At 44.4% G+C, this 24,645-nt stretch overlaps 1 protein-coding gene across 1 annotated transcript in view; it reads left to right on the top strand.

Moving 5' to 3' along the window:
• Window positions 1-15,826: 15,826 nt before the first annotated feature.
• The window catches only part of PIRT (phosphoinositide interacting regulator of transient receptor potential channels), a 64,148-nt gene continuing 55,329 nt past the window's right edge, over window positions 15,827-24,645 (top strand). The window contains exon 1 of the mRNA XM_044298951.1: window positions 15,827-16,098. Coding sequence (XP_044154886.1) covers window positions 15,943-16,098 — 156 coding nt within the window. The 5' untranslated portion in view covers window positions 15,827-15,942. The remainder of the gene's footprint in view (window positions 16,099-24,645) is intronic.

The raw sequence follows: 24,645 nt of genomic DNA, 5'->3' as shown, positions 1-24,645 counted from the left end.
AGAAAGTAGACGGGAATCTAGTGCAATTCGATTCTCTCTGTTTCTCCAAGAAGAAGTGTTAGCAGAAGGCAGCACGACTGATGTCTCAATGTTTCTGGTTCAAGCAAACAGTACATGTGACCTTTGGTTAATGGAATACGTAGAAAAGAAGAGCAAAGGTTATTTCTTGAAAGTCCAACCAATAGAATTATAGTTTGGACATGGAGTAGGGTGAAGTATGATATAACTTCTTGGGCGTGGAACATGTAAAGTACAGGTGGACAGGTGACAAACAGAAAGGCAAAGTCCAGTTAACTCTTACTTTACTGGAATAATTGAAGCACATGAACTGTAACAGTAACTGGGGACAAGTGATCACAACCTTAATTATCTTAGACAGTCAAACTAGGAACCATATCAGGAACAGTCCCAACAGTTTGAGTTTGCAACACCAACGTTCCAGCCATGATACAGGTTCGATTGTGGTAGAGTATCACCGTGTGTTGATAAATGCTGGGCATCTACTGCCGTGGCTTTTCTTCCGTGGCACAGTGTCACACACGGACTGTGTGAACTCCTTTTCCAGGCAATGCAGTTGTCATTCTGGTTCCAGTACCCCCTGAGCAGAATTGTCTTCTTCTCCTGATGGCTCAGGAGACTCTTTAACCAACCAGAATAAAATTGGGGGTGACTACTCCAACCATTTTTTGGAAGGTCCTCTAGCTACCAAGCTGCAGTATAAAGCATCCTCTGCTGCTACAGCCAGTGCAGTACGTTGTACTTGAACTTGTACAGTTTAGCCAACCACTGCAACTCCAGGGCACTCATCCACTAAGGGAACACTATTAGTCCATAATTCTACCCCCAATATGTTATTAGCGACTTTATTGGTAGTAGCCTACACTCCTACTAGTAGCTCTACCTTAAATGTTCTTGGCGTTTCTCTGCCCAATCTCTCTGCAATCCTGGATGTGAACAAGGACTGTTCCTAAGTCCTTTAAGCTATAGTGTACAGTACAAAGGAATTTGTGTCATCAGCATACTGTAGGCCAGGATGGTGGCCCAAGTCAACAGTCTCTTCAGCTCTCAAAAGGCTTGATCAGCCACAAATCCCCACACAGTGCCCCTCCTTTTATGGCCCCAGGTGTCCTTCTGTTAAGTAGGGTGTAGAGAGGTGTTCTGAATGGACCACTGTTGAACTTCTCTGACTTTTGAATCCATGCGCTGTACTTCTTCTTTGGCCACCACATGGTACTCAATACAAGTAGAATTTACTGCTCTTCAGTTTGTGTTGGTCTAGTTGTGTCTACCCTAGGTTCAGTGTCTTAAAATGTTTAGAGTAGGTGGCTTAGAAGACGGTGATTTCACACAAGGTTCCGTTATATTGATGATATCCTGTTTCTCTGGCAGGGCTCCAGGGAGACCTGCATTCAGTTCATGGATACATTGAATATCAATGACTTGAATATACACTTGACGTACACTATATCGGATGATACGGTGGATTTTCTGGATTTGAAGCTTCGTAAAGAGCATGAGCGGATTACTACATCTCTTTTCCGAAAAAGTACGGCTACCAATAATTTACTACATTATCAAAGTTTTCATCCGGCCCATATGAAGAAAGGGATTCCAAAAGGGCAGTTTCTCAGGCTGCGGCGTAATTGTACCAGCATAACGGACTTCAGGACAGCATCAGCAGATTTGACAACACGGTTTCGAAAAAGGGGGTACCCTAGGAAACTCATCACACGATCATATGAAGAAGCCAAAAATGCTGACCGGATGCAATTATTCACCCCAAAACCAAAAAACAGGGATGGCAGGGTGCATTTGATCACACGCTACAACAATCAATGGCAAGCATTGTATAAAATTTTGGAGAACCATTGGTTCCTGCTCACCTCTGATCGTAGATTGATTCCACACATGGATGAAAAACCGAGAATCATTGCCCGTAAAGCACCCTCACTCAAGGACAAGCTTGTCTGTAGTCATTTCCAGCGTCCCACACGGGGACTGAATAGAGGCATCAAACTCAAAGGCACACATTCCTGTGGCCAATGTAATGTTTGTCCGTACATGCTGGGAAAGGACAATTTCATAAATGGTGAGGCCAACATACGTCTAAAGCATTATATCAACTGTCGTACGAGAAACGTGGTATATGGGATTATTTGTCCATGTAGGCGAATATATGTCGGACAGACCTCACAGGAATTGCGAAAACGAATCCAGCAGCACATGTCTAACATCAATCTGGCCGCCCGGGACCGGGCTGATGAGGAGAAGACTCTTACTTCTGTGGCCTCACATTTCTTGGATCACCATGGGGGTAAGTATAATGACCTACAGGTTGTAGGCTTAGAAAAAATTTCCTCCAATATCAGGGGGACACATATGGCACAATGTTTGTTGAGGGCCGAATCCCGATGGATTTACAATCTTGACTGTTTATCCCCACAGGGTCTTAATGAGGAGCTTTTGTTCACCGGTTTTTATGGTAGATGATTTATTGTGTTTTTTTCTCACTCTTTTTTCTGTTATTCTAGATATATATGCTGTTCACACTACATGTGATTACGTGGTCCTCTACCTCGGGACTGGATTATCTTCCTTCTGCACCTTGGTTCTTCGGTTGGGGAATCTTTTGATCATCATCCACGACACTAAATTCTACTGGACCATTACGTCTTTTTTCTTAAGGACTTTCTCATTTGTCTGGACTTGTGATGACCAGTTTGCTGCAATGCATGTGTGTTTTTACATTACTTGAACTGGATAACCCTTGGACGCTGCAACCCCGGGTATGGTTATTACCCCTGAGAGTGACCTCCTTGATCCTGTGGCCTCGATGCGGGGCGCTGCAGATTTTTGCATGGAGCCCTACATTTCTGTCTCTCTCTGTTTCTTTTCCCCTTTTTTTTTTTTTTTTTTTTTTTTTTTTAATTAAAAATGGTTATTTAGACACCATTGGGTGTGACACTATGTGTTTGAATTGAGTGCACCAACTAATTGAATTTTTCACAAAATATAAATAATAAAAAAGATCAAAAAATCATATTCAAAAATATGTAAATAAAATATAAAATATAATAATAAAAAATAAATAAAAGATCAAAAAATCATATTCAAAAATATGTAAATAAAATATAAAATATATAAAAAATAAATAAAAAATAAAAAATTAAAAAATTAATAATAAATTCTAAAAAGTTATAAAATATAATAAAAATCATAAAACAAAAAATTAATGAAAAATTTATATAAAATAATAGTAAATCAAAAAATATAAAAAATAGGTGAAAATAATAAAATAAATATTAAAAAATAATAAATAATAAATAGATCTAAAACAAGTAATAAATAAGCGTAATAATTATAAATAATAATGCAAGAAAAATCGTTTCAGAAATATATATATATATTTGGGATTTTTAGCACATTAATTATCACTATTTTGACACTTCTTTTGGTGTGTTCTTGCGATTAATCTATTCTTTTTCTGATATTTTCTTATGCTTTTTTTCAGAGCAATACTTGTCTTTCATTCTTTATTTTAATTTTGGGTCTCTTTTTTTGATTCTGATTCATTGCTTTGTATAAACTATGTGCCAAGTCTGGTGCAAAAGGCCTGCCTTTGCTCTTTTTCTTTCTCCGTTTACATCTGCAGTTCCCCTCGTCGCCGCCACATGCCGGGATCTATGTCACTTCCGACTATTGACACGCAGTGGGAACCATGCGGGCCGGCGCGTGCTGCTACTTCCGGTCTTTGGAACGCAGCGCGGGCCGGTCTGGATGGGCGCATGCGCGAACGGCACATCCGGACGCCGTTCGCTTCCCACAGCGTGTCCATACCTGCACCATGGGAGATTTCCCCCATCTGCCTCTATGTCGCTCCACGTTAATAAGGTAGTTACCGCCCCTTTGTTACATCTGGTATTCCTGCACAGGTATAGGGTATTACTTGATTATTTGATACACATATATATCTGATGATTGTCATTGGGAACCAGGCACTCCTGAGGAAGCCAGCAAGCCTGGCGATACGCGTGGGGCTTTCTTTCTGATCGCCACAGATACCCCCCATCATGCCAATACCATGATAAGTATTTATTAACTCTTATTCATTGTTGATAGATCTCATGCATTTTATATTTTGATATGTTGATGGATGTGGGGGTTTATACATGAAATTGTGGTGATTCAGATGGGCATGCGCCGATACACGGCTTACATGGCCCGGATTTGTTGTATACAACGATTTTAAATTTTTTTTATGCTGTGTCTGTTTCCTAAATAAACTTGTACATTTTGTAGATGTGCGGCTCCTGTTTCGGTATTCTTTCTTCTCTTTTTACGATTTCACACAAGTAGATTTGCAGGCACTTAAAGTTCCCCCAAACACAACTCCATCAGTCTATGAATGGTGGCTTGGGCATTAGTGAGACAGAAAGATAAGTGCAGGGACCCCATAAGTGTGATAAAAGCAATTGTTTCTGTCTTTCTTGCAAGTACCAATGGTAAAGTCCAAGGAAGAGACCACTAGGGAGTCAAATATCCTCAGCAACCGGCAGGCAACCTGCACCATACAGGTGTTCAGGCACCAGTAAGACACCTTTGTACACTAGCACAGTGGGGGACTCTTGCTCTGCTGGACAGTATGAATATCCAGAATTTGTTTCAGTAGCTTTTAGATTTCTAGACCACGGGAAGGTGTGGTGGTAATGCTTTTGAGTGAATCTAGTGTTCCTAGTCAGCTATCATGCTCTGTAGTCTGGGTTTGCCTAAAGTCTGTCTTGTTCTGATAATACGCATTGAGGTTGGTTCCAAGCAATTTGTCTGCTCTCCTGAATTTTCCAGAGGACTGCTTGTCGCTTTTTGGTTTAACTTCCTTTAAAAGCTGCTGTCCTGCAGTCTGTGTTATGCTAGAGTGGCCTTGACATATTGTGAGTGTAGTGGTGCCAGGATCTGTGGGTTTGGTGTGCTAGTTTGACATTAGTTCCTTGGGTATCCAATCTTTGCAGCTTCTGTCCAACTTGGACAGTGCAAAAAGTTTGAGCTACAATTTTACCTTCAATCCATGGCTGGTGCTGACACACAAGGGCAGTATGGTTCCTTCGACCCCACTTCATATTCCATAAGTCCATCTAATTCTCTCAGAATCACTGGAACATCAATTACTTTCTCCACCAACAGTCCTTTCTTGTTCAACTCTCAACCCCAGACTGAACTGTCCACTTGTATTGCCCCTACAATTGGGATTGGGAAGCAAGTGGCCACCTTGAGGCACACCCAGGTTGTGCTTTCCTCAATAAGCAAAGAGAAAAAAGCATTTCAAAAGACTCAGTTGACCACTTGGGATCCAGTAGACAGGATGGGTCCACTCTACCTAAAAGGGGTATAGATCAGCACCTTCCTCTGAGGATCCCTCCTTAACCACAGGCTGATCTAATTCCTCTGACTACAAGTGGTTGCAGGGTGATGGACATAATGTCCTTTTTCACCAAACCCCCAGCACTTCTTCCAGCTTGGTCAATCTTTTCTTCTAATCTGCCTTACAGCAAACTGACCCCTTTGTCTTTCTTAATCGACAGCACCTCCTTCAGCTCTCTCATCATCCCCTCTTGGGAGTCCATTCAAACTTCCATGCTCCTGTCCTTCTCTAATATCAGTTGCACCTGCTGTGTTACCTGAATTGCCCCAGTCTCTTTCAGCACCTGATGGATACTTAAGGTGGGTTCCCAATCTAACTTCTCTTGCAAATTTCTGAAGCCCAGTAGAAACTGGTCCCTCAGCATAATGTCAGCATTCATAAAATTCATGGCCTCTTGTCTTCTTTGCACCTTAGCGTTGCCATAAATTCTTGGAGAATGTTTGCAAGTTTTGGCAGCATCTTCCCCTCCTTCTGGTGCCAGGAAAAGAATTGCTTTTGCAGCCTTTCTTCGGTAAAGGCATCTCCATAGAAATCCTCCAAGACACAAATCATCTGGTCATATTTCTTTCAGTTCTTAGCTAGGATTTGTTATTAACGGTATTGATGTACACCAGGAAAATATCACAATGTACTTACCTTGTTCATGTCTGTGCCCAGAATTCTATTCTCCTGTTACATCACAGGAACGAAAAAACCGAAATGCAAGCCCAAGATGGGCTGACACCAATTGCACCCTATTGACTTCCATACGGTCTGTTGGGTTCACATCATGATGTCCGTCATTTTACCTGGAATATTGTGCATGGAGTTTTTGATGAAATCTGTGTTGGAGCCTAACAGCACATTTAAAACAAATGTGAACGAAGCCTAATAATATCCATGGGGCTCCATTCAGCCGACAGAAGCCAAACAAGTGCTCTTTTGGACTCTGTTGGGCTTGTGGACTTCACAATATCACATAGAATAGAGAAGTAGACTGCACTATTCCACAGAAAGGTGTATAATAAAAAATGTGGGACACTATGGGCGACTATCATACCGTATGCCTAGGATGGCCATATGTTCTCTTTTTTCCAGACATGTCCTCGTCTTGAGATAAAAAAAAAACTGTGCATCTGTATCTCCGTCCCCAGGACAGAGATACAGATGCATGTGCTAGTGCGGGAGGGGAGGGAGAGGCGTGTCCCTTACCCGTCCTCTGATAGGCTGCCGGCCTAGTGTCTGCAGCCTATCAGAGGCTGGAGCAGGCGGCACGATGACCCCATCACGCCGCCTGAGCCATACAGCGCGGGACACAGGCCGGAAGAGGCTGCATCACATTGCTGACATGGAGGTAAGTATAAGTGCTTATTTTTTTTTTTATATGTACAATAGTTTTACAGGCACATTAGGGGGGCTCTATGCTCTTGTTACTGGGCTGGCACATGATGGAGGGGCTCTTGTTACTGGCACATGATGGAGGGGCTCTTGTTACTGGCACATGGGGGGCTCTTGTTACTGGCAAATGATGGGGGGGCTCTTATTACTGGCACATGATGGGGGGGCTCTTGTTACTGGCACATGATGGGGGGGCCCTTATTACTGGCACATGATGGGGGGGCTCTTGTTACTGGCACATGATGGGGGCTTATTACTGGCACATGATGGGGGGGCTCTTGTTACTGGCACATGATGGGGGCTCTTATTACTGGCACATGATGGGGGGCTTATTACTGGCACATGATGGGGGGCTTATTACTGGCACATGATGGGGGGGGCGCTTATTACTGGCACATGATGGGGGGCTCTTGTTACTGGCACATGATGGGGGGCTCTTGTTACTGGCACGTGATTAGGGGCACTTATTACTGGCACGTGATTAGGGACACTTATTACTGGCACATTATTTGGGGCACTTCTTACTGGCACATTATTGGTGGGCACTATAGGGCCATCTACTGAGGCCACAAAGAAGGGGTATTTTATATGGGGGGCTCTGTACAGTAGCATTTTATACTAGGATGCATTATGGTGGGTACTATGGGGAAGGGGGGAGAGGAGTACTATGGGGTCATCTACGGGGGCACTAAGAAGGGGTTTTTTATACTTGCAAATTATGGGGGACACTGAGGGCATCTACTGGGGCACTATATATGGGGCATTTTATACTGGTACATTATGGGGGGCACTTGGAGGAAGGGGGGAGAGGAGCACTATGGGGGCATTTACTGGGGGCACTATATAGGGGTATTTTATACTGGCACAATATGGGGACACTATTTGGAACATAAGCTCAACTGGGGGCATTACAAGGGGGTATTTTTTGCACTATTTTGTCACATTATAAAGAGAATTATTTCTACTGGGGGGGCATAATGGTGGGCTTTATTACCCCCCCCCCCCAATGGTATGACCCCCTAGTAGCAGCACCAGCCTCTCCCTGCTCTGCTATCCCTCTGCCCCTTCTCCAAATCCTTATTATGAAATCTTTCTCAGTAGGATAAAACACAACATCAGCTCCACCGAGCCCCCGGCCAAAGTGTTGAAGTGGTGTCCGAGACCCCCAAGGGCCAAGCCAAGTAATTGTAAGTTTTCATGTGAAATATGTTTATGTTATATACATATAGCATCCACTGTGCCCCACAATATACAGTATACTGCTACACTGTGCCCCACAATATACAGTATACCTCTACACTGTGGAGTCTGTTCTATAAGCACCATTGTTTTGTGGCGGTGGACAGAAAATAATCTGGAAGTGTCCCTCCCGAGACCAGGCTCTGGATCCGCCACCGGACCGCTCACAGGAGTGTACATTTCTTCTAAACTGTAATCCGTATCCTCTGACCTGCAGAAATCAGCACTCGTCTGACCTGCAGAAATCACACAGCCTGGCCCTGTTACCGAAGCTAGCCAAATGGTGTAAGGTTAAGGTACTAGTAGATATGAAGGGCCGCTGAATCCTGATGTAAAGTTAAAGTTACTGCAGGATGTGGATTACAGTTTAGAAATATCAAATGTACACTCCTGTGAGTGGAGGGGAGGGGGATCTGTAGATTACACTGTTATATGGAGGGGGATCTGTGGATGACACTGTTATATGGAGGGGGATCTGTGGATGACACTGTTATATGGAGGGAGATCTGTGGATGACACTGTTATAGAAAGGGGGATCTGTGGGTGACACTGTTATAGGGAGGGGGATCTGTTGTTTGACACTGCTATGGAGGGGGATCTAACAGTGTCATCCACAGATCCCCCTCCCTATAACAGTGTCAACCACAGATCCCCCTTCCTATAACAGTGTCATCCACAGATCCCCCTCCCTATAACAGTGTCATCCACAGATCCCCCTTCCTATAACAGTGTCATCCACAGATCCCCCTTCCTATAACAGTGTCATCCACAGATCCCCCTTCCTATAACAGTGTCATCCACAGATCCCCCTCCCTATAACAGTGTCAACCACAGATCCCCCTCCCTATAACAGTGTCAACCACAGATCCCCCTCCCTATAACAGTGTCAACCACAGATCCCCCTTCCTATAACAGTGTCATCCACAGATCCCCCTTCCTATAACAGTGTCATCCACAGATCCCCCTTCCTATAACAGTGTCATCCACAGATCCCCCTCCCTATAACAGTGTCAACCACAGATCCCCCTTCCTATAACAGTGTCAACCACAGATACCCCTTCTTATAACAGTGTCATCCACAGATCCCCCTTCCTATAACAGTGTCATCCACAGATCCCCCTTCCTATAACAGTGTCATCCACAGATCCCCCTTCCTATAACAGTGTCATCCACAGATCCCCCTTCCTATAACAGTGTCATCCACAGATCCCCCTTCCTATAACAGTGTCATCCACAGATCCCCCTTCCTATAACAGTGTCATCCACAGATCCCCCTTCCTATAACAGTGTCATCCACAGATCCCCCTTCCTATAACAGTGTCAACCACAGATCCCCCTTCCTATAACAGTGTCATCCACAGATCCCCCTTCCTATAACAGTGTCATCCACAGATCCCCCTTCCTATAACAGTGTCATCCACAGATCCCCCTCCCTATAACAGTGTCATCCACAGATCCCCCTCCCTATGAAAGCTACAGAAGCCACTGGCGGCAGAACGGATCCAACAGGCTGTTCACCCGAAGGAACAGCCTGCCGAAGGTCCGTGGCGCTAGTGTGAAAGTAGCCTAATGTGAAGAGAAAGGAGAACAGAAGGAAGGAAGTTAATGGAGGAGGTGAATAAGGACAGTCCCATATGTAGCTGCCACTTTAGCCCCTTGGCCCTGATCAAGCTGAGGGAGTGTGGACTAAATCCTTATAGCTATCTAACACAGACCAGTGAGTCAATGTCCGGATATAGACAAGTATAGTGGAGATAGAAGCAGCATTAGCTTATGGACTCCACAGCACCAGTGACCAGGAGAAGCCTAAAAGCACCTGGACACAGCCGGACGACTAGGCGCAAAGTTGTCTATTACCACATTCCTCTATGGACATTGTGGACCTGATTTTCAGAAAGCATCCTGTACAAAGAATGGAGCCGAGGATTTTGCCTGCCCTTAGGGAGCCGCTCTGGGAATTGCTAATTACAAGTAAGAAGTTATTATATCTAGAACCTGGCTGCTAGAGTGTGGACAAAGTGTAGACAGATATAGAAAGAAGGAGAACTCCTCAAATTGCAATTGCCAAGCCTGTTACAAGGATTACAGCTGAACTAATATTTGGGTTATTAATTACTTATGCTATCTACATGAACTGTGCTGACTACCCTGAGACAATTCTTCAAGTAAAAGTCCTGTTTACAACAATGGACTACTCATCCTTTCTACCACCTTTCTTTGCACCTAACGGTGCTGGCGTCACGAACACCAAAGACCCTGCCTCCAAGGCACCTAAAAACCCATTCCACCAAGGGCACCTCAACCACCATCTGGACAACCAGAGAGTGCCCCGAAGGAACTGGTGCTGTCTTCCCCTCTCTGCACGCCGGCCCAGGGAGGCTCTGCTAACCGTAGTAAAAACAACTTCTACCCCTATCGGCCCGCCGTACGTCACGTGTTGCCCCTGCGGCCCGGTCGCTGCATTTGCTGTCTGATCTGAGGTATGATTTCAGGGATGGGGGTGGGACTTATAAGGAGCCCCATGAATTTGGGGTCTGATCCTGGGGTCTGTAAAAATCTGGGATCTAATCTGGGGTTTGTATGAATTTGGGGCTAATGTGATCTCTGTAATAATTTTAGGGTCTTTCAGGAGATCTGTATTCATTTTAGAGTCTGTCAGGGGGTCTGTATAAATGTTAGGGTTTGTCAGACGGTCTGTATACATTTTATGGTCTTTCAGGAGGTATGTATAAATGTTAGGGTCTGTCAGGAGGTCTGTAATAATTGTAGGGTCTGTATAAATTTTAGGATCTGTCAGGAGGTCTGTATTAATTTTAGGGTCTTTCAGGAGGTCTGAATTATTTTAGGGGCTGTCAGGGGGTCTGTATTAATTTTAGGGTCTGTCAGGAGGTCTGTATTAATTTTAGGGTTTTTCAGGAGGTCTGAATTATTTTAAGGTCCGTCAGGGGGTCTGTATTAATTTTAGGGTCTGTCAGGGGGTCTGTATTAATGTTAGGGTCTGTATTCATTTTAGGGTCTGTCAGGGGGTCTGTATTCATTTTAGGGTCTGTCAGGGAGTCTGTATTCATTTTAGGGTCTGTCAGGGAGTCTGTATTAATTCTAGGGTCTGTCAGGGAGTCTGTTATAACTATAGGGTCTTTCAGGAGGTCTGTATTAATTTTGGGGTCCGGTCTGGGGTTTGATGCCTAAAGTCTACTTTGGGCTCCATCATTTTCTAGTTCTGTAGCCGTGTCTCTTATTTTGGCAGTATAGTAACTGGAGGACATTGGGCAACACTGTTGGTACAGTAATATGGGCACAAGGGGCAGAGTATTGATGGAAGCTACAGGATAGTGATGTTAAAGGGGCAGCTGTATAGGTTTTTTTGTTTGTTATATACAGTGCTGCCCATAATTATTCATACCCCTGGCACATTTTTACTTAAAGTTACTTTTATTCAACCAGCAAGTGATTTTTTGAGGGGAAATGACCTAGGTGTCTCCCACAAGATAATAAGACGATGTACAAGAGGCATTATTGTGGGAAAAAAAAAAATCGCAGCTTTTATTTACATTTGAGCAAAAAGTGTCCAGTCCAAAATTATTCATCCCCTTCTCAATAATCAATAGAAAAGCTTGTATTGGCTATTACAGCAATCAAACGCTTCCTATAATTGCAGACCAGCTTTTTGCAGGTCTCCACAGGTATTTTTGCCCATTCATCTTTAGCAATGAGCTCCAGGTCTTTCAGGTTGGAGGGTCTTCTTGCCATCACCCTGATCTTCAGCTCCCTCCACAGATTCTCAGTTGGATTCCAGTCTGGACTCTGGCTGGGCCACTCCAAAACGTTAGTGTTGTTGTCTGCTAACCATTTCTTCACCACTTTTGCTGTGTGTTTTGGGTCATTGTCATGCTGAAATGTCCACTGGTGCCCAAGGCCAAGTTTCTCTGCAGACTGCCTGATGTTGTCGTTGAGAATCCTCATGTATTGCTCTTTTTTCATGGTGCCGTTTACTGGGATTAGGTTCCCTGGTCCATTGGCTGAAAAACACCCCCAAAGCATTAGGTTCCCACCACCATGTTTGACAGTGGGGATGGTGTTCTTTGGGTTGAAATCTTCTCCTTTTTTACGCCAAATGAAGGAAACATCATTGTGACCAAACAATTAAATTTTTGTTTCATCTGACCATAACACAGAAAACCAGAAGTCTTCTTCTTTGTCCAGATGAGCTTTTGCAAAAGCCAAGCGAGCTTCTGTGTGCCTTATCTGGAGAAGTGGCGTCCTCCTTGGTCTGCATTGTGCAGTGTCCGTTGGATTGTCTGCCTTGAGACATTGCCACCAGCAGAGCCCAGATTCACCAGGATGGCCTTGGTGGTGATCCTTGGATTCTTTTTCACCTCTCTAACTATCCTCCTGGCCAGTACTGGTGTCACTTTTGGCTTCCGACCACATCCTATGAGATTTTACACAGTGCGGAAAATCTTGTATTTTTTGCTCAAATGTAAATAAAAGCTGAGAAATGTTTTTTCCCCCACAATAATGCCTCTTGTACATCATCTTATTATCTTTTGGGAGATACCTATGTCATTTCCCGTCAAAAAATTACTTGCTGGTTGAATAAAAGTAACTTTAAGTCAGAATTTGCCAGGGGTATGAATAATTATGGGCAGCACTGTGTATATATATATATATATAGAGGGTAGGGATGGACTGCAGAAGCAATGAGTCAGAGGTGTAACCTAATCTCCTGGACCCTATTGTAAGCTCTGGACCAGGTCCATCTTCCATGTGCCAATCCTGGTGTCTTCTTACATAGCAGAGGGGCGACACACCCCTGATCAAAGATGTCTGCACATGGTGGGCTGGGCCAGATGGAGAAGACAAGGAACGTGAACAAATTAAATCCGTGGAGACTGTATGTGTTCACCCTACGTATCCCTATACAGAGGGGTATGAAGCAAATATAAGCCCTGTTCCTCTGTGCCCCTCCACTGTCCTACCTAACCCTGAGCCTGGGACACTGCCCTACCCCCTCCCAGGTACACTCCTGGTCTTGCCTCAATTAATACAGACCAGACGCCAGAACCAAAGATCCCCAATCAGTCCCCAAATTTATACAGACCCAGATCAGCCCCCAAATGTATATCCCCTGGTCAATCCCATGTTCCCAAATTTATACAGAGACCCTAAAATCCTCCTTCTAATTAATACAATCCCCAGATCGGTATCGAGGAGGTCGCCCGTACTCACCCACCCCTGGTCTCTGCCCTGGGTGTTACCACTTTAAAATGTTGTGGAAGGTTTTCTGTCCTGCATTAACACTTCCTAACACTAGAGTGCGCTACTAGGTTAAGAAATGGATTGAACAGAGGTCCTGCTTTACCGTTTCTGCGGCCTGCATCTGTCTGACACAACTTTCACACTAGCATTTCTCTTTTCCGGTATTGAGGATCTCAATACCGGAGAAAAACGCTTCCATTTTGTTTCCATTCATTGTCATTGGGGACAAAATGTAACTGAACAGAACAATTGCTTCACAAACATTGCTTCACAATGCATTCCGTTCCGTTTGGTTGCGTTCTCATACCGGAGAGCAAACCGCAGCTTTCCATCAATGGATGCGGACAAGACGAATCCATCATGACCCACAATGTAAGTCAATGGGGACAGATCCGTTTTCTCAGACACAATGGGTCTGTACGTATCCCGAAGCGTCCGCTTGCTTCAAAGCCTTTTTTAAATAAATATACGAAATGCCGCACACCGTTAGGCACATGAAATACGGATGGATATTTCAGTCTAATCGAATTTATTACGTATTCCTCCACTGGGGAACGCAGGACTCAAACCCCCACAAACAACCCTAAAAATGGCGCAAACAGACAATGGCGCAGCGCTCCTGGTCTATTAACCCCTTCAGCTTCTTCTTCTTATTAACAGGGGAGTGGAGTGACCACGGACGCTTCTCCCACCCCGATGGTTGATTATTATGGTCGCCCGTCCTCCGCTCTCCAGTTGTGTGGGGTGAAATATCCCAGTCAACCTTTGACCCAATGGGCAATAAATTCTCTAAAATTAGGTTCCTAAAGCCAGTAAATCCTTGTAAATGACGTCTCGCCCTGCACCTGTCACCCCAACCAGGCCTCCCCCTCTTGTCCCTGTGCAGGATCAGGCGGCATCCATGTCTGCATTGTGATGTCGGATGCCCAGATCCCACCATCTTTGTCCATATGGACGCCTGCGAGATAAGCTGCGCCAGAGATGCCTGGCAGCCACTTATCCAACCATTTAATTTCTCGGAAGGAGTGAGAGGCATATGGTCTTAAGGTCACCTCCCTATACAGCGACATGGGGCGAGAGTCACATGCCCTATGGAGACATTTGATGTATACACCACGAACATGTGCGCAAAAGTGGAAGGCTCAAATGTAGTCATCACCGCCAGACCTGCACCGTGAATATGGTTATACTACATACGCATTAAAATTCATGTGTTTTATTTCTCATTTTATGCTTTTATCCATTATTATTTAATTGTTTTTATTATTAGTTTTTATTATTATTTTATATATTCAATTATTAGTAGTAGTATTATCGTTTTATTTTTATTATTTATACATTTATTATTATTAATTTTCTTTATACTTTTTATTATTTTCATCTACTATATTTATAAATATAATATTTATCTGTTATTTGTATTATTGTTTTTATTAATCTAGCTATTATTTTATTATTAATTTTTATTGTTATTATTTTATCTATTTATTTATTATCATTTTATTTTTTATTATATATGAATTTATTATTTGTATTGTTTTTCTTTATATTTTTTTATCTACTATATCTATTTATAAATATAATATTTATCTATTGTATTTTTTATTATTTTACCTGTTATTTTATTATTAGCATTATTTTAGTATTTTTTATTATTCTATTAGTTTATCATTTACATTTTATTTCCCTATAATTAGATTTTTATAAATATCTTTGTACTTCATTTCCTTTATAATTTTTTGTTTGTATTTTATTATTTTAATTTAATTTTTCAGTATTTCTCATTTTACATTCCCTCAGAGCTCTGTGTTGTGTCCTATTATTCCTCCTAGAAATTGATGATATTATAAACAGTCTAGTGACTGAGCTTGTTCACATTTGCGTCAGAGGCCCTGTTGCAGCATATTTCAAAAAGAGTGGCCCAAAAAGGTCCAGTAAAAAAAGTAGCGTCCCTAAAGTTGCGTTTTGTTGTTCTGCTCCTGTAACGGTGCAGAAATTGGTAACATCAACGTGAACCTGACGTTACCTTACCGGTCTGATGCTGTCTAATCAAAGGCAACAGTGCAGGGACACACCTCTTGGAATAATAGGGGCAGCTAAAAAATAAAATAAAAAATTGAGTGCCCAGAATTATAAAAAAATAAATAAAAAAAATCGGGAGAGGTAACGAAAATGTTGGACCCTGTAGTTCCATCGATGGCAGATGGTTTCCTTCCCGGCAGCTACATAGGTGAATCCAGGCATCACTCATCGCGGCAGGTGAGCAAATAATATGTTGGAAAGCAATAAACAGGGAGATGCAATGTCCTCGCCACCCCCACCCATATTTGTCCACCTGGTGTCAAAAAAACTAATCTACCCATCTTCCCTGAGGGACTGTGAGGATCTCCTCCCTCTTCAGTCTAGTCCTGATGTCCCCTCGTTCTGATGAGTTCTGGAGACAACCCCGAACTTGGTGATTCGACCCACCCAGCAGTCTGCGCCCTGCCTAGTGACTGCAGCCATCAGGGATGCTATCCCCTGCTGGGACAGCTTGGAAGTTAAGATGTCAATTTCGTAAACTTTTGTCTTTTCTTTTTTTTTTTTTCCTAAACCCTAGCCAAGCTGGGAGCGAGGCCAGGAACGGGTTAACCCATTAGCAAAAAAACACTATGCTGGGAATATCCGCAGCAGAGGAGGACGGAGGGAGCAGCTGCGATCATGTCAGTGGGCTGTACGCCGGGGACTCGGCACGATGCGGACTCCACTGGTCAAAGCTTGGTAAACTACTGCTCTTCACCTACGACAGAAGTTGCCCCATAGACGATGTGAGTACCGCTCTCCCGACAGCTAGGGTCTAGGGACAGCTCAGAAATGGTTAAATGGAGGGACTCCGAGTGCAGCTCTGCAGATAGTAAAACCGATTGATTTTTTATTTTTGGCTTTTTTTGTTTTAGTTATTGGAGATTTTCTTCTACGTTGGGAGCAATCAGGAGCAGGGTTGTCCCAAGCGCCGTCTATGGTTTTGGGGATACCCTATTCTTGGGGTTCCAGGTAATACAATTTTTGTAAGTTAGTTAATAGTGGTTTTGGTGACTTTCGATGTTTTATCACGACTTCCCCGAGAGAAGTGACAATCACGAGAATCCCGACGTGCTTGGAATTGTTACTGCAGTTTAGGGCGCTGCGGTGGCGATCCAGGGTAAAATAAAGCCTCAGGGGCGACGTCAGGATCTCGGAATTACGGGACCTTGCAAAAAATTTGACAATTTTGTTTGATGCTGCATGATAGTCAATTGTGAAGATGATGATGGTTAATGCTTTACGTACAGGGCGGGGAGGATGGGGGGACACAGAGGAATCTCCTTCGAGCACCCAGCAGACTAAATCAGTGGTTACAGGATGTGAATATTATCATGCATGGTAGTAACTGATCCTGAGGCAAAAACTGAAACGGCGCCCCCCTCCCAATGCCAGTTTCTTAACCTAACCCCTTTGCCACAATGAAAGCGCTTATTGCCCATGGCCCCCTCTTGCCCCTTCCTAGTGCTGCCTCAAGCGATCGTCTCACCTGGCCTCATTGGTGATACGCTCCTGCTACAGCATAGGCTAATGCTTACTTCAGGGGGGGGTCTGCCTTTGGATATGACGTAGAGGATCCCTGTGCCATAGTGTACGCTGTGTAGGGATTATTGATGAGATGATATCACACATGGTACAGTTATTGCCCGGGTTAAAAATGGGGATTAGATTGATGGGAGTCTGACTGGTGGAACCCCATATGGATCTCGAGAACGGGGGTCTCGTGCCCTAGATCTGAATGGAGCAATGGTTGAGCATGCGCCGCTCCATTCAATGTCTATGAAGCAGTCCCATAGAGAATGCATATTCGATCTGCCACTCCATACACAGGACCCCCATTCTCATGATCAGTGGTGCTCCCCGCAGTTCCACCCCACATTTCTGCAGGACAGGATCCCTTCATCTAGTTAGTATTCTCCATGATGAATTGATGCTTTAGCTGTAGTACTTTTCCCACGTTACATTGTGGAACAGACCCCTGTATAAGGCGGGGTGACCCCACTACAGCTCCCACAGTTCACCACAACAAACCATATGCTGTGCATGCACTGAGCAGGGAGGTGTGAGTTCCCGGGTCCTGAGAAGTAATATGAGCGAGAGTGTGAATGCAGCTCGCGTTGTGACTAGAGTAGACACCAGGACTACAATAAATGCAGCATTCAGCCCTCACTTTCACAGAATGACCTCGGATAAAGAGATGGCACATGGCAGGGCAATGGGCAATTAGCTTGTTGTGATGGAGCTGGTATCATTGGAGGTTGCCCTGTGCTGATCTCAGGCCGCACAGCCTCCACCTCAGATCACTGTCTCTCGGAATACATCATCCGCAATTCTCGCATCCGCTAATTGGATTCTTTTATATGAGGAAATGAGCCTGATAAGCTTAAAAGCCATCGACACAGCCTCAAGTTCTCTGTCCGTGCCAGCTGGGCAACTCCCAAAACAGTTCGCGCCAGCATTAAGACGGCAGAGGCGGCTACAGAGATATGAAGTCTCTGAATAACCCAAAGGAGGCAACAAAGAAAAGCATTTATCCAACATTAATTACCCTAATGGAGGAAGGGCCCGCAGAAAATATCAAAATCTAATCAAATTATAGCAGCCGATTCCAGTGAGAAAGGTTCTCATGTTCAGAATGCAAGCTACCAAATCTCCAGGCACCAGTAACATCTCCAAGACACTCCACATAGATGAAAATACAGCCTATAAATACACCAGGAACCAGTGACATCATGAGACACTTCAGATAGATGAGAATACAGCCTGTAAATACACCAGGAATCAGTGACATCATGAGACACTTCAGATAGATGAGAATACAGCCTGTAAATACACCAGGAATCAGTGACATCATGAGACACTTCAGATAGATGAGAATACAGCCTGTAAATACACCAGGAATCTGTGACATCATGAGACACTCCATATAGATGAGAATACAGCCTGTAAATACACCAGGAACCAGTGACATCATGAGACACTCCATATAGATGAGAATACAGCCTGTAAATACACCAGGAACCAGTGACATCATGAGACACTTCAGATAGATGAGAATACAGCCTGTAAATACACCAGGAACCAGTGACATCATGAGACACTTCAGATAGATGAGAATACAGCCTGTAAATACACAAGGAACCAGTGACATCATGAGACACTTCAGATAGATGAGAATACAGCCTGTAAATACACCAGGAAACAGTGACATCATGAGACACTTCAGATAGATGAGAATACAGCCTGTAAATACACCAGGAACCAGTGACATCATGAGACACTTCAGATAGATGAGAATACAGCCTGTAAATACCCCATGGACCAGTGATCTCATGAGACACTTCAGATAGATGAGAATACAGCCTGTAAATACCCCAGGAACCAGTGACATCATGAGACACTTCAGATAGATGAGAATACAGCCTGTAAATACACCAGGAATCAGTGACATCATGAGACACTCCATATAGATGAGAATTCAGCCTGTAAATACCCCAGGAACCAGTGACATCATGAGACACTCCATATAGATGAGAATACAGCCTGTAAATACACCAGGAACCAGTGACATCATGAGACACTTCAGATAGATGAGAATACAGCCTGTAAATACACCAGGAACCAGTGACCTCATGAGACACTTCAGATAGATGAGAATACAGCCTGTAAATACACAAGGAACCAGTGACATAATGAGACACTTCAGATAGATGAGAATACAGCCTGTAAATACACCAGGAACCAGTGACATCATGAGACACTTCAGATAGATGAGAATACAGCCTGTAAATACCCCATGGACCAGTGATCTCATGAGACACTTCAGATAGATGAGAATACAGCCTGCAAATACCCCAGGAACCAGTGACATCATGAGATACTTCAGATAGATGAGAATACAGCCTGTAAATACACCAGGAACCAGTGACATCATGAGACACTTCAGGTAGATGAGAATACAGCCTGTAAATACACCAGGAACCAGTGACATCATGAGACACTCCATATAGATGAGAATACAGCCTGTAAATACACAAGGAACCAGTGACATCATGAGACACTTCAGATAGATGAGAATACAGCCTGTAAATACCCCAGGAACCAGTGACATCATGAGACACTTCAGATAGATGAGAATACAGCCTGTAAATACACCAGGAACCAGTGACATCATGAGACACTCCATATAGATGAGAATACAGCCTGTAAATACACCAGGAACCAGTGACATCATGAGACACTCCATATAGATGAGAATACAGCCTGTAAATACCCCAGGAACCAGTGACATCATGAGACACTTCAGATAGATGAGAATACAGCCTGTAAATACCCCAGGAACCAGTGACATCATGAGACACTTCAGATAGATGAGAATACAGCCTGTAAATACATCAGGAACCAGTGACATCATGAGACACTTCAGATAGATGAGAATACAGCCTGTAAATACACCAGGAACCAGTGACATCATGAGCCACTCCATATAGATGAGAATACAGCCTGTAAATACACCAGGAACCAGTGACATCATGAGACACTTCAGATAGATGAGAATACAGCCTGTAAATACACCAGGAATCAGTGACATCATGAGCCACTCCATATAGATGAGAATACAGCCTGTAAATACACCAGGAACCAGTGACATCATGAGACACTTCAGATAGATGAGAATACAGCCTGTAAATACACCAGGAATCAGTGACATCATGAGACACTCCATATAGATGAGAATACAGCCTGTAAATACACCAGGAACCAGTGACATCATGAGACACTCCATATAGATGAGAATACAGCCTGTAAATACACCAGGAACCAGTGACATCATGAGACACTTCGGATAGATGAGAATACAGCCTGTAAATACACCAGGAACCAGTGACATCATGAGACACTCCATATAGATGAGAATACAGCCTGTAAATACCCCAGGAACCAGTGACATCATGAGACACTTCAGATAGATGAGAATACAGCCTGTAAATACCCCAGGAACCAGTGACATCATGAGACACTTCAGATAGATGAGAATACAGCCTGTAAATACACCAGGAACCAGTGACATCATGAGCCACTCCATATAGATGAGAATACAGCCTGTAAATACACCAGGAACCAGTGACATCATGAGACACTTCAGATAGATGAGAATACAGCCTGTAAATACACCAGGAATCAGGGACATCACCCAAGTACCTCATATTCATATAAACACAGTTTCTCAATACCCCAGGAACCTGTGACATCACTAGACACTTCATATAGACTCAGGGCCGGTGCAAGGATTTTTGTCAACACAAGCGAATCTACATTTTGGCACCCCCCCCCATCATTTCACATTTCTGCCCCTCATGATTCATGTCCATTTCTTGCCCCCCCCCCCATTATTTCACATTTCTGCCGCTCATGATTCATGTCCATTTCTTCCCCCCCCCCCATCATTTCACATTTCTGCCCCTCATGATTCATGTCCATTTCTTGCCCCCCCCCCATCATTTCACATTCCTGCCCCTCATGATTCATGTCCATTTCTTGCCCCCCCCATCATTTCACATTTCTGCCCCTCATGATTCATGTCCATTTCTTCCCCCCCCCCCATCATTTCACATTTCTGCCCCTCATGATTCATGTCCATTTCTTGCCCCCCCCCATCATTTCACATTTCTGCCCCTCATGATTCATGTCCATTTCTTGCCCCCCCATCATTTCACATTTCTGCCCCTCATGATTCATGTCCATTTCTTGCCCCCCATCATTTCACATTTCTGCCCCTCATGATTCATGTCCATTTCTTGCCCCCCCATCATTTCACATTTCTGCCCCTCATGATTCATATCCATTTCTTGCCCCCCCCCCCATCATTTCACATTTCTGCCCCTCATGATTCATGTCCATTTCTTGCCCCCCCCATGTGCCAATATCATAGTGCCATCCTCTCCCCCTGCCCCCTAATGTGCCAATATCAAGTGCCTCTCTCCTCCCCCTTCCATGTGCCAGTATCATGGCGCCAATAGCCCCCCCCCCCCCTTCAGACCAGACCACCATGATGATTTCTTTCAGCCATCTCTCATCTCTGCAGAGTTTGACAGACATCTTAGTTTCCTACTTTTCCATCATCCTCCCACCATCTCAACATCCCATCATGCACCCCCAAAACTATACTGCAGAAACAGATAAACCCCCTGAAAATACTAGTTACACACAGATAGCGCCCCCTTAAATATTTATTGGAACACAATGCTCTAAAAAATTACTGCACCCAGCGAATAGTGTCCCCGACACAAATAGTGTAACCATAATGTCCCCCAAAAATAACTGTGCTAAGCTGATACGGTACCCCCACAGTAATAGTGCTCCCAAAATCCCAACAATAGTAATAATTCTGTGCCAGAGTGCACTTAGTAGTAATAGTGCTCCTACAGTGCCCCCAACAGTAATTGTATTCCAGAAGTAATAATGCTCCCATAGTCCCCCAGTTGTAATAAAGCCCACCATAATGCCTCTGGTAGTAATAATTCTCTTTATAATGTGTGACAGTAGAAAAACACCCCCTTATAATGTGCGCCAGTACAAAAAAGCCCCGTTGTGTGTCATTAAAAAATAAATTAAAATCTCTTAGTGCCCCCAGTAGAGCCAATGTCCCCAGAATGCCATCATGTGTTTCAATGACCCGTACTGTGTGCCACTAGAAAAAACACTTAGTGCCCCCAGTTGAGCTTAGGTGCCCATAGTGCCTTATAATTTGTGCCAGTATAAAATACTCCTATATAGTGCCCCAAGAAGATGCCCCATAGTGCTCCTCCCCATCCTCATAGTGTCCTCCATAATGTGCCAGTATAAAATGCCCCTATAGACTGCCTTCTCTCCCCCTTATAATGCCCCCATAGCGCTCTTCTCCCCCACTTCTCCATAGTGCTCCCCATAATCCGTGCCAGTAAATAGGGCCCCCAGTAAATGCCCCCATAGTGCTCCTTTACCCCTGACTTCTCCATAGAGCCCCCCATAATGCGTGCCAGTAAATAGGGCCCCCAGTAGATGCCCCCATAGTGCTCCCCCACTTCTCCATAGAGCCCCCCAATAATGCGTGCCAGTACATAGGGCCCCCAGTAGATGCCCCCACAGTGCTCCAGACAAAAAAAAATGACCAGGAGCCATTGGCTCCTAAACTAAAAAATTTAGGAGCCAAATTACATATTTTTGTCACCAAATTTAAAATGCATATAATTTTTAAAAAAAAAGGACTTTGAGAAGATGAGACGCAGGTCACAGTAGTGAGTCAGCACTACATATAGGAGAAAACCACATAGCTCTCACATCCAGGGACATCTTCTAGGGGACAAGGTGACTAAAAATGGTGAATTGCGTGTTTTTTTTTTTTTTTTTTTTTCTGTTACGGCCTTCACCGAGCGGAAATATTTTTTAATATTTTAATAGCTCACACTTTTTGGGACGTGGCGATATGTAATATGTTTATTCTTTATTGTTTGTAAATTTTATATGTAAAACTGGGAAGGGGGCCATTTAAACATTTAGTATTTTGGTATTTTTTTTTGTTTTTTTAACTTTGTATTTAATAACCATTTCTACCCTTAGGGACTAGAACCTGGATCTTTTCATCCCTTATGCTATTTACCCTGATAGAGATCTATCAGGGTGAATAGGATCTCACACATCTCCCTGTGCTTTGTGCACACAGCAGCAGGGAGGTTACCATGGCAGCCAGGGATTCAGTAGTGTCCTGGCTGCCATGGTAACGATCTGAGCCCCAGCAGTGTAATCTGCCACTGCCACCAATGGAGGGGATGGGACCCTGTGGCCACCATATAATAATGGGGGGGGGGGCACAGGACTTGTGGCCAGTGATAATGGGGGGGATGAGGCTTTGGGAGGGAGCACTGCATCAGCAATTAATGTAATTAAAGAGGACCTTTCGTGGGTCCAAAGATTATGAACTTAGTAGCAGGCTGCATAGAGCGGCGCCCAGGGATCTAAGTGCACTTACTATTAGTCCTGGGTGCCGCTCCGTTTGTCCGCTGTGGCCCCCGGTATTTTCAACATTCAGAGCAAGGAGGAGGAGATGCCAGTGTCTGTCCTTCCCCCTGACAGCAGCGCTGACCAATCACAGCGCAGAGCTCAGAGCGAGGGAGTTTTTTTTGTCTCCCTGGCTCTGAGCTCTGCGCTGTGATTGGTCAGCGCTGCTGTCAGTGAGAAGGAGAGACACTGGCGTCTCCTCCTCCTTGCTCTGAATGTTAAATATACCGGGGGCCACAGCGGGTGAACGGAGCGGCGCCCAGGACTAATAGTAAGTGCACTTAGATCCCTGGGCGCCGCTCTATGCAGCCTGCTACTAAGTTCATATTCTTTGGACCCATGAAATGTCCTCTTTAACTCCTTTTTACAATTGTCGGCAGCGGTATCACAAACCCGGCACCCGGCCTCAATTACAGGGCATGACACGGCAATTAACCCCTCAGGTGCCACATCGCATGCCCTGTTATTGAGGCCGGGTGCCGGATCTGTGATACCGCTGCCTATACTTATGTTTTACATTCATTGGCGGCGCAGTGGCGACAGCTCCTCCCCTCCTCCTCCCTGCTATCTCCCCATTGGTGGTAGTGGCGGCCGCGTCACAGTGGAGAGGGAGAGACTCCTTCCTTCTCCACTGACTGTGCTACTGAAGAGATCTTGGGCTGCACAGGATCGCGGCGGTACAGTCGCAAATGGCGACAAGACTAAAGTCTTGTCGCCATCTGCAAATTTTAAGGCGCATTGGCGACCGTTTTGGTCGCCATCTGGAGCCCTGCCCCATAGTGCTCCTTCCCCTCTTCTCCATAGTGCCCCCCATAATGTGCCAGTATAATGTGCCCCCTATAATGTGCCTGTATATAGGGCCCCCATAGTGCTTCCCCCCTCTTTTCCATAGTGCCCCCCATATTTTGGCAGTATATAGGGCTCCCATAGTGCTTCCCCTCTTCTCTATAGTGCCCCCCATATTGTGCCAGTATATAGGGCCCCCATAGTTCTTACCCACTTCTCCATAGTGGCCGCCATAGTGCTTCCCCCTCTTCTCCATAGTGCCCTCCATATTTTGGCAGTATATAGGGCCCCCATAGTGCTTCCCCTCTTCTCCATAGTGCCCCCCCATATTGTGGCAGTATATAGGGCCCCATAGAGCTTCCCCTCTTCTCCATAGTGGCCTCTATAGTGCTTCCCCTCTTCTCCATAGTGCCCCCCATATTTTGGCAGTATATAGGGCCCCTATAGTGCTTCCCCTCTTCTCTATAGTG

This window comes from Bufo gargarizans, chromosome 6, assembly GCF_014858855.1.
Source record: "Bufo gargarizans isolate SCDJY-AF-19 chromosome 6, ASM1485885v1, whole genome shotgun sequence".
NCBI lineage: Eukaryota > Metazoa > Chordata > Amphibia > Anura > Bufonidae > Bufo > Bufo gargarizans.
Note: the sequence above shows the minus strand (reverse complement) of the source record. Positions and strands in the feature narration are given on the sequence as shown.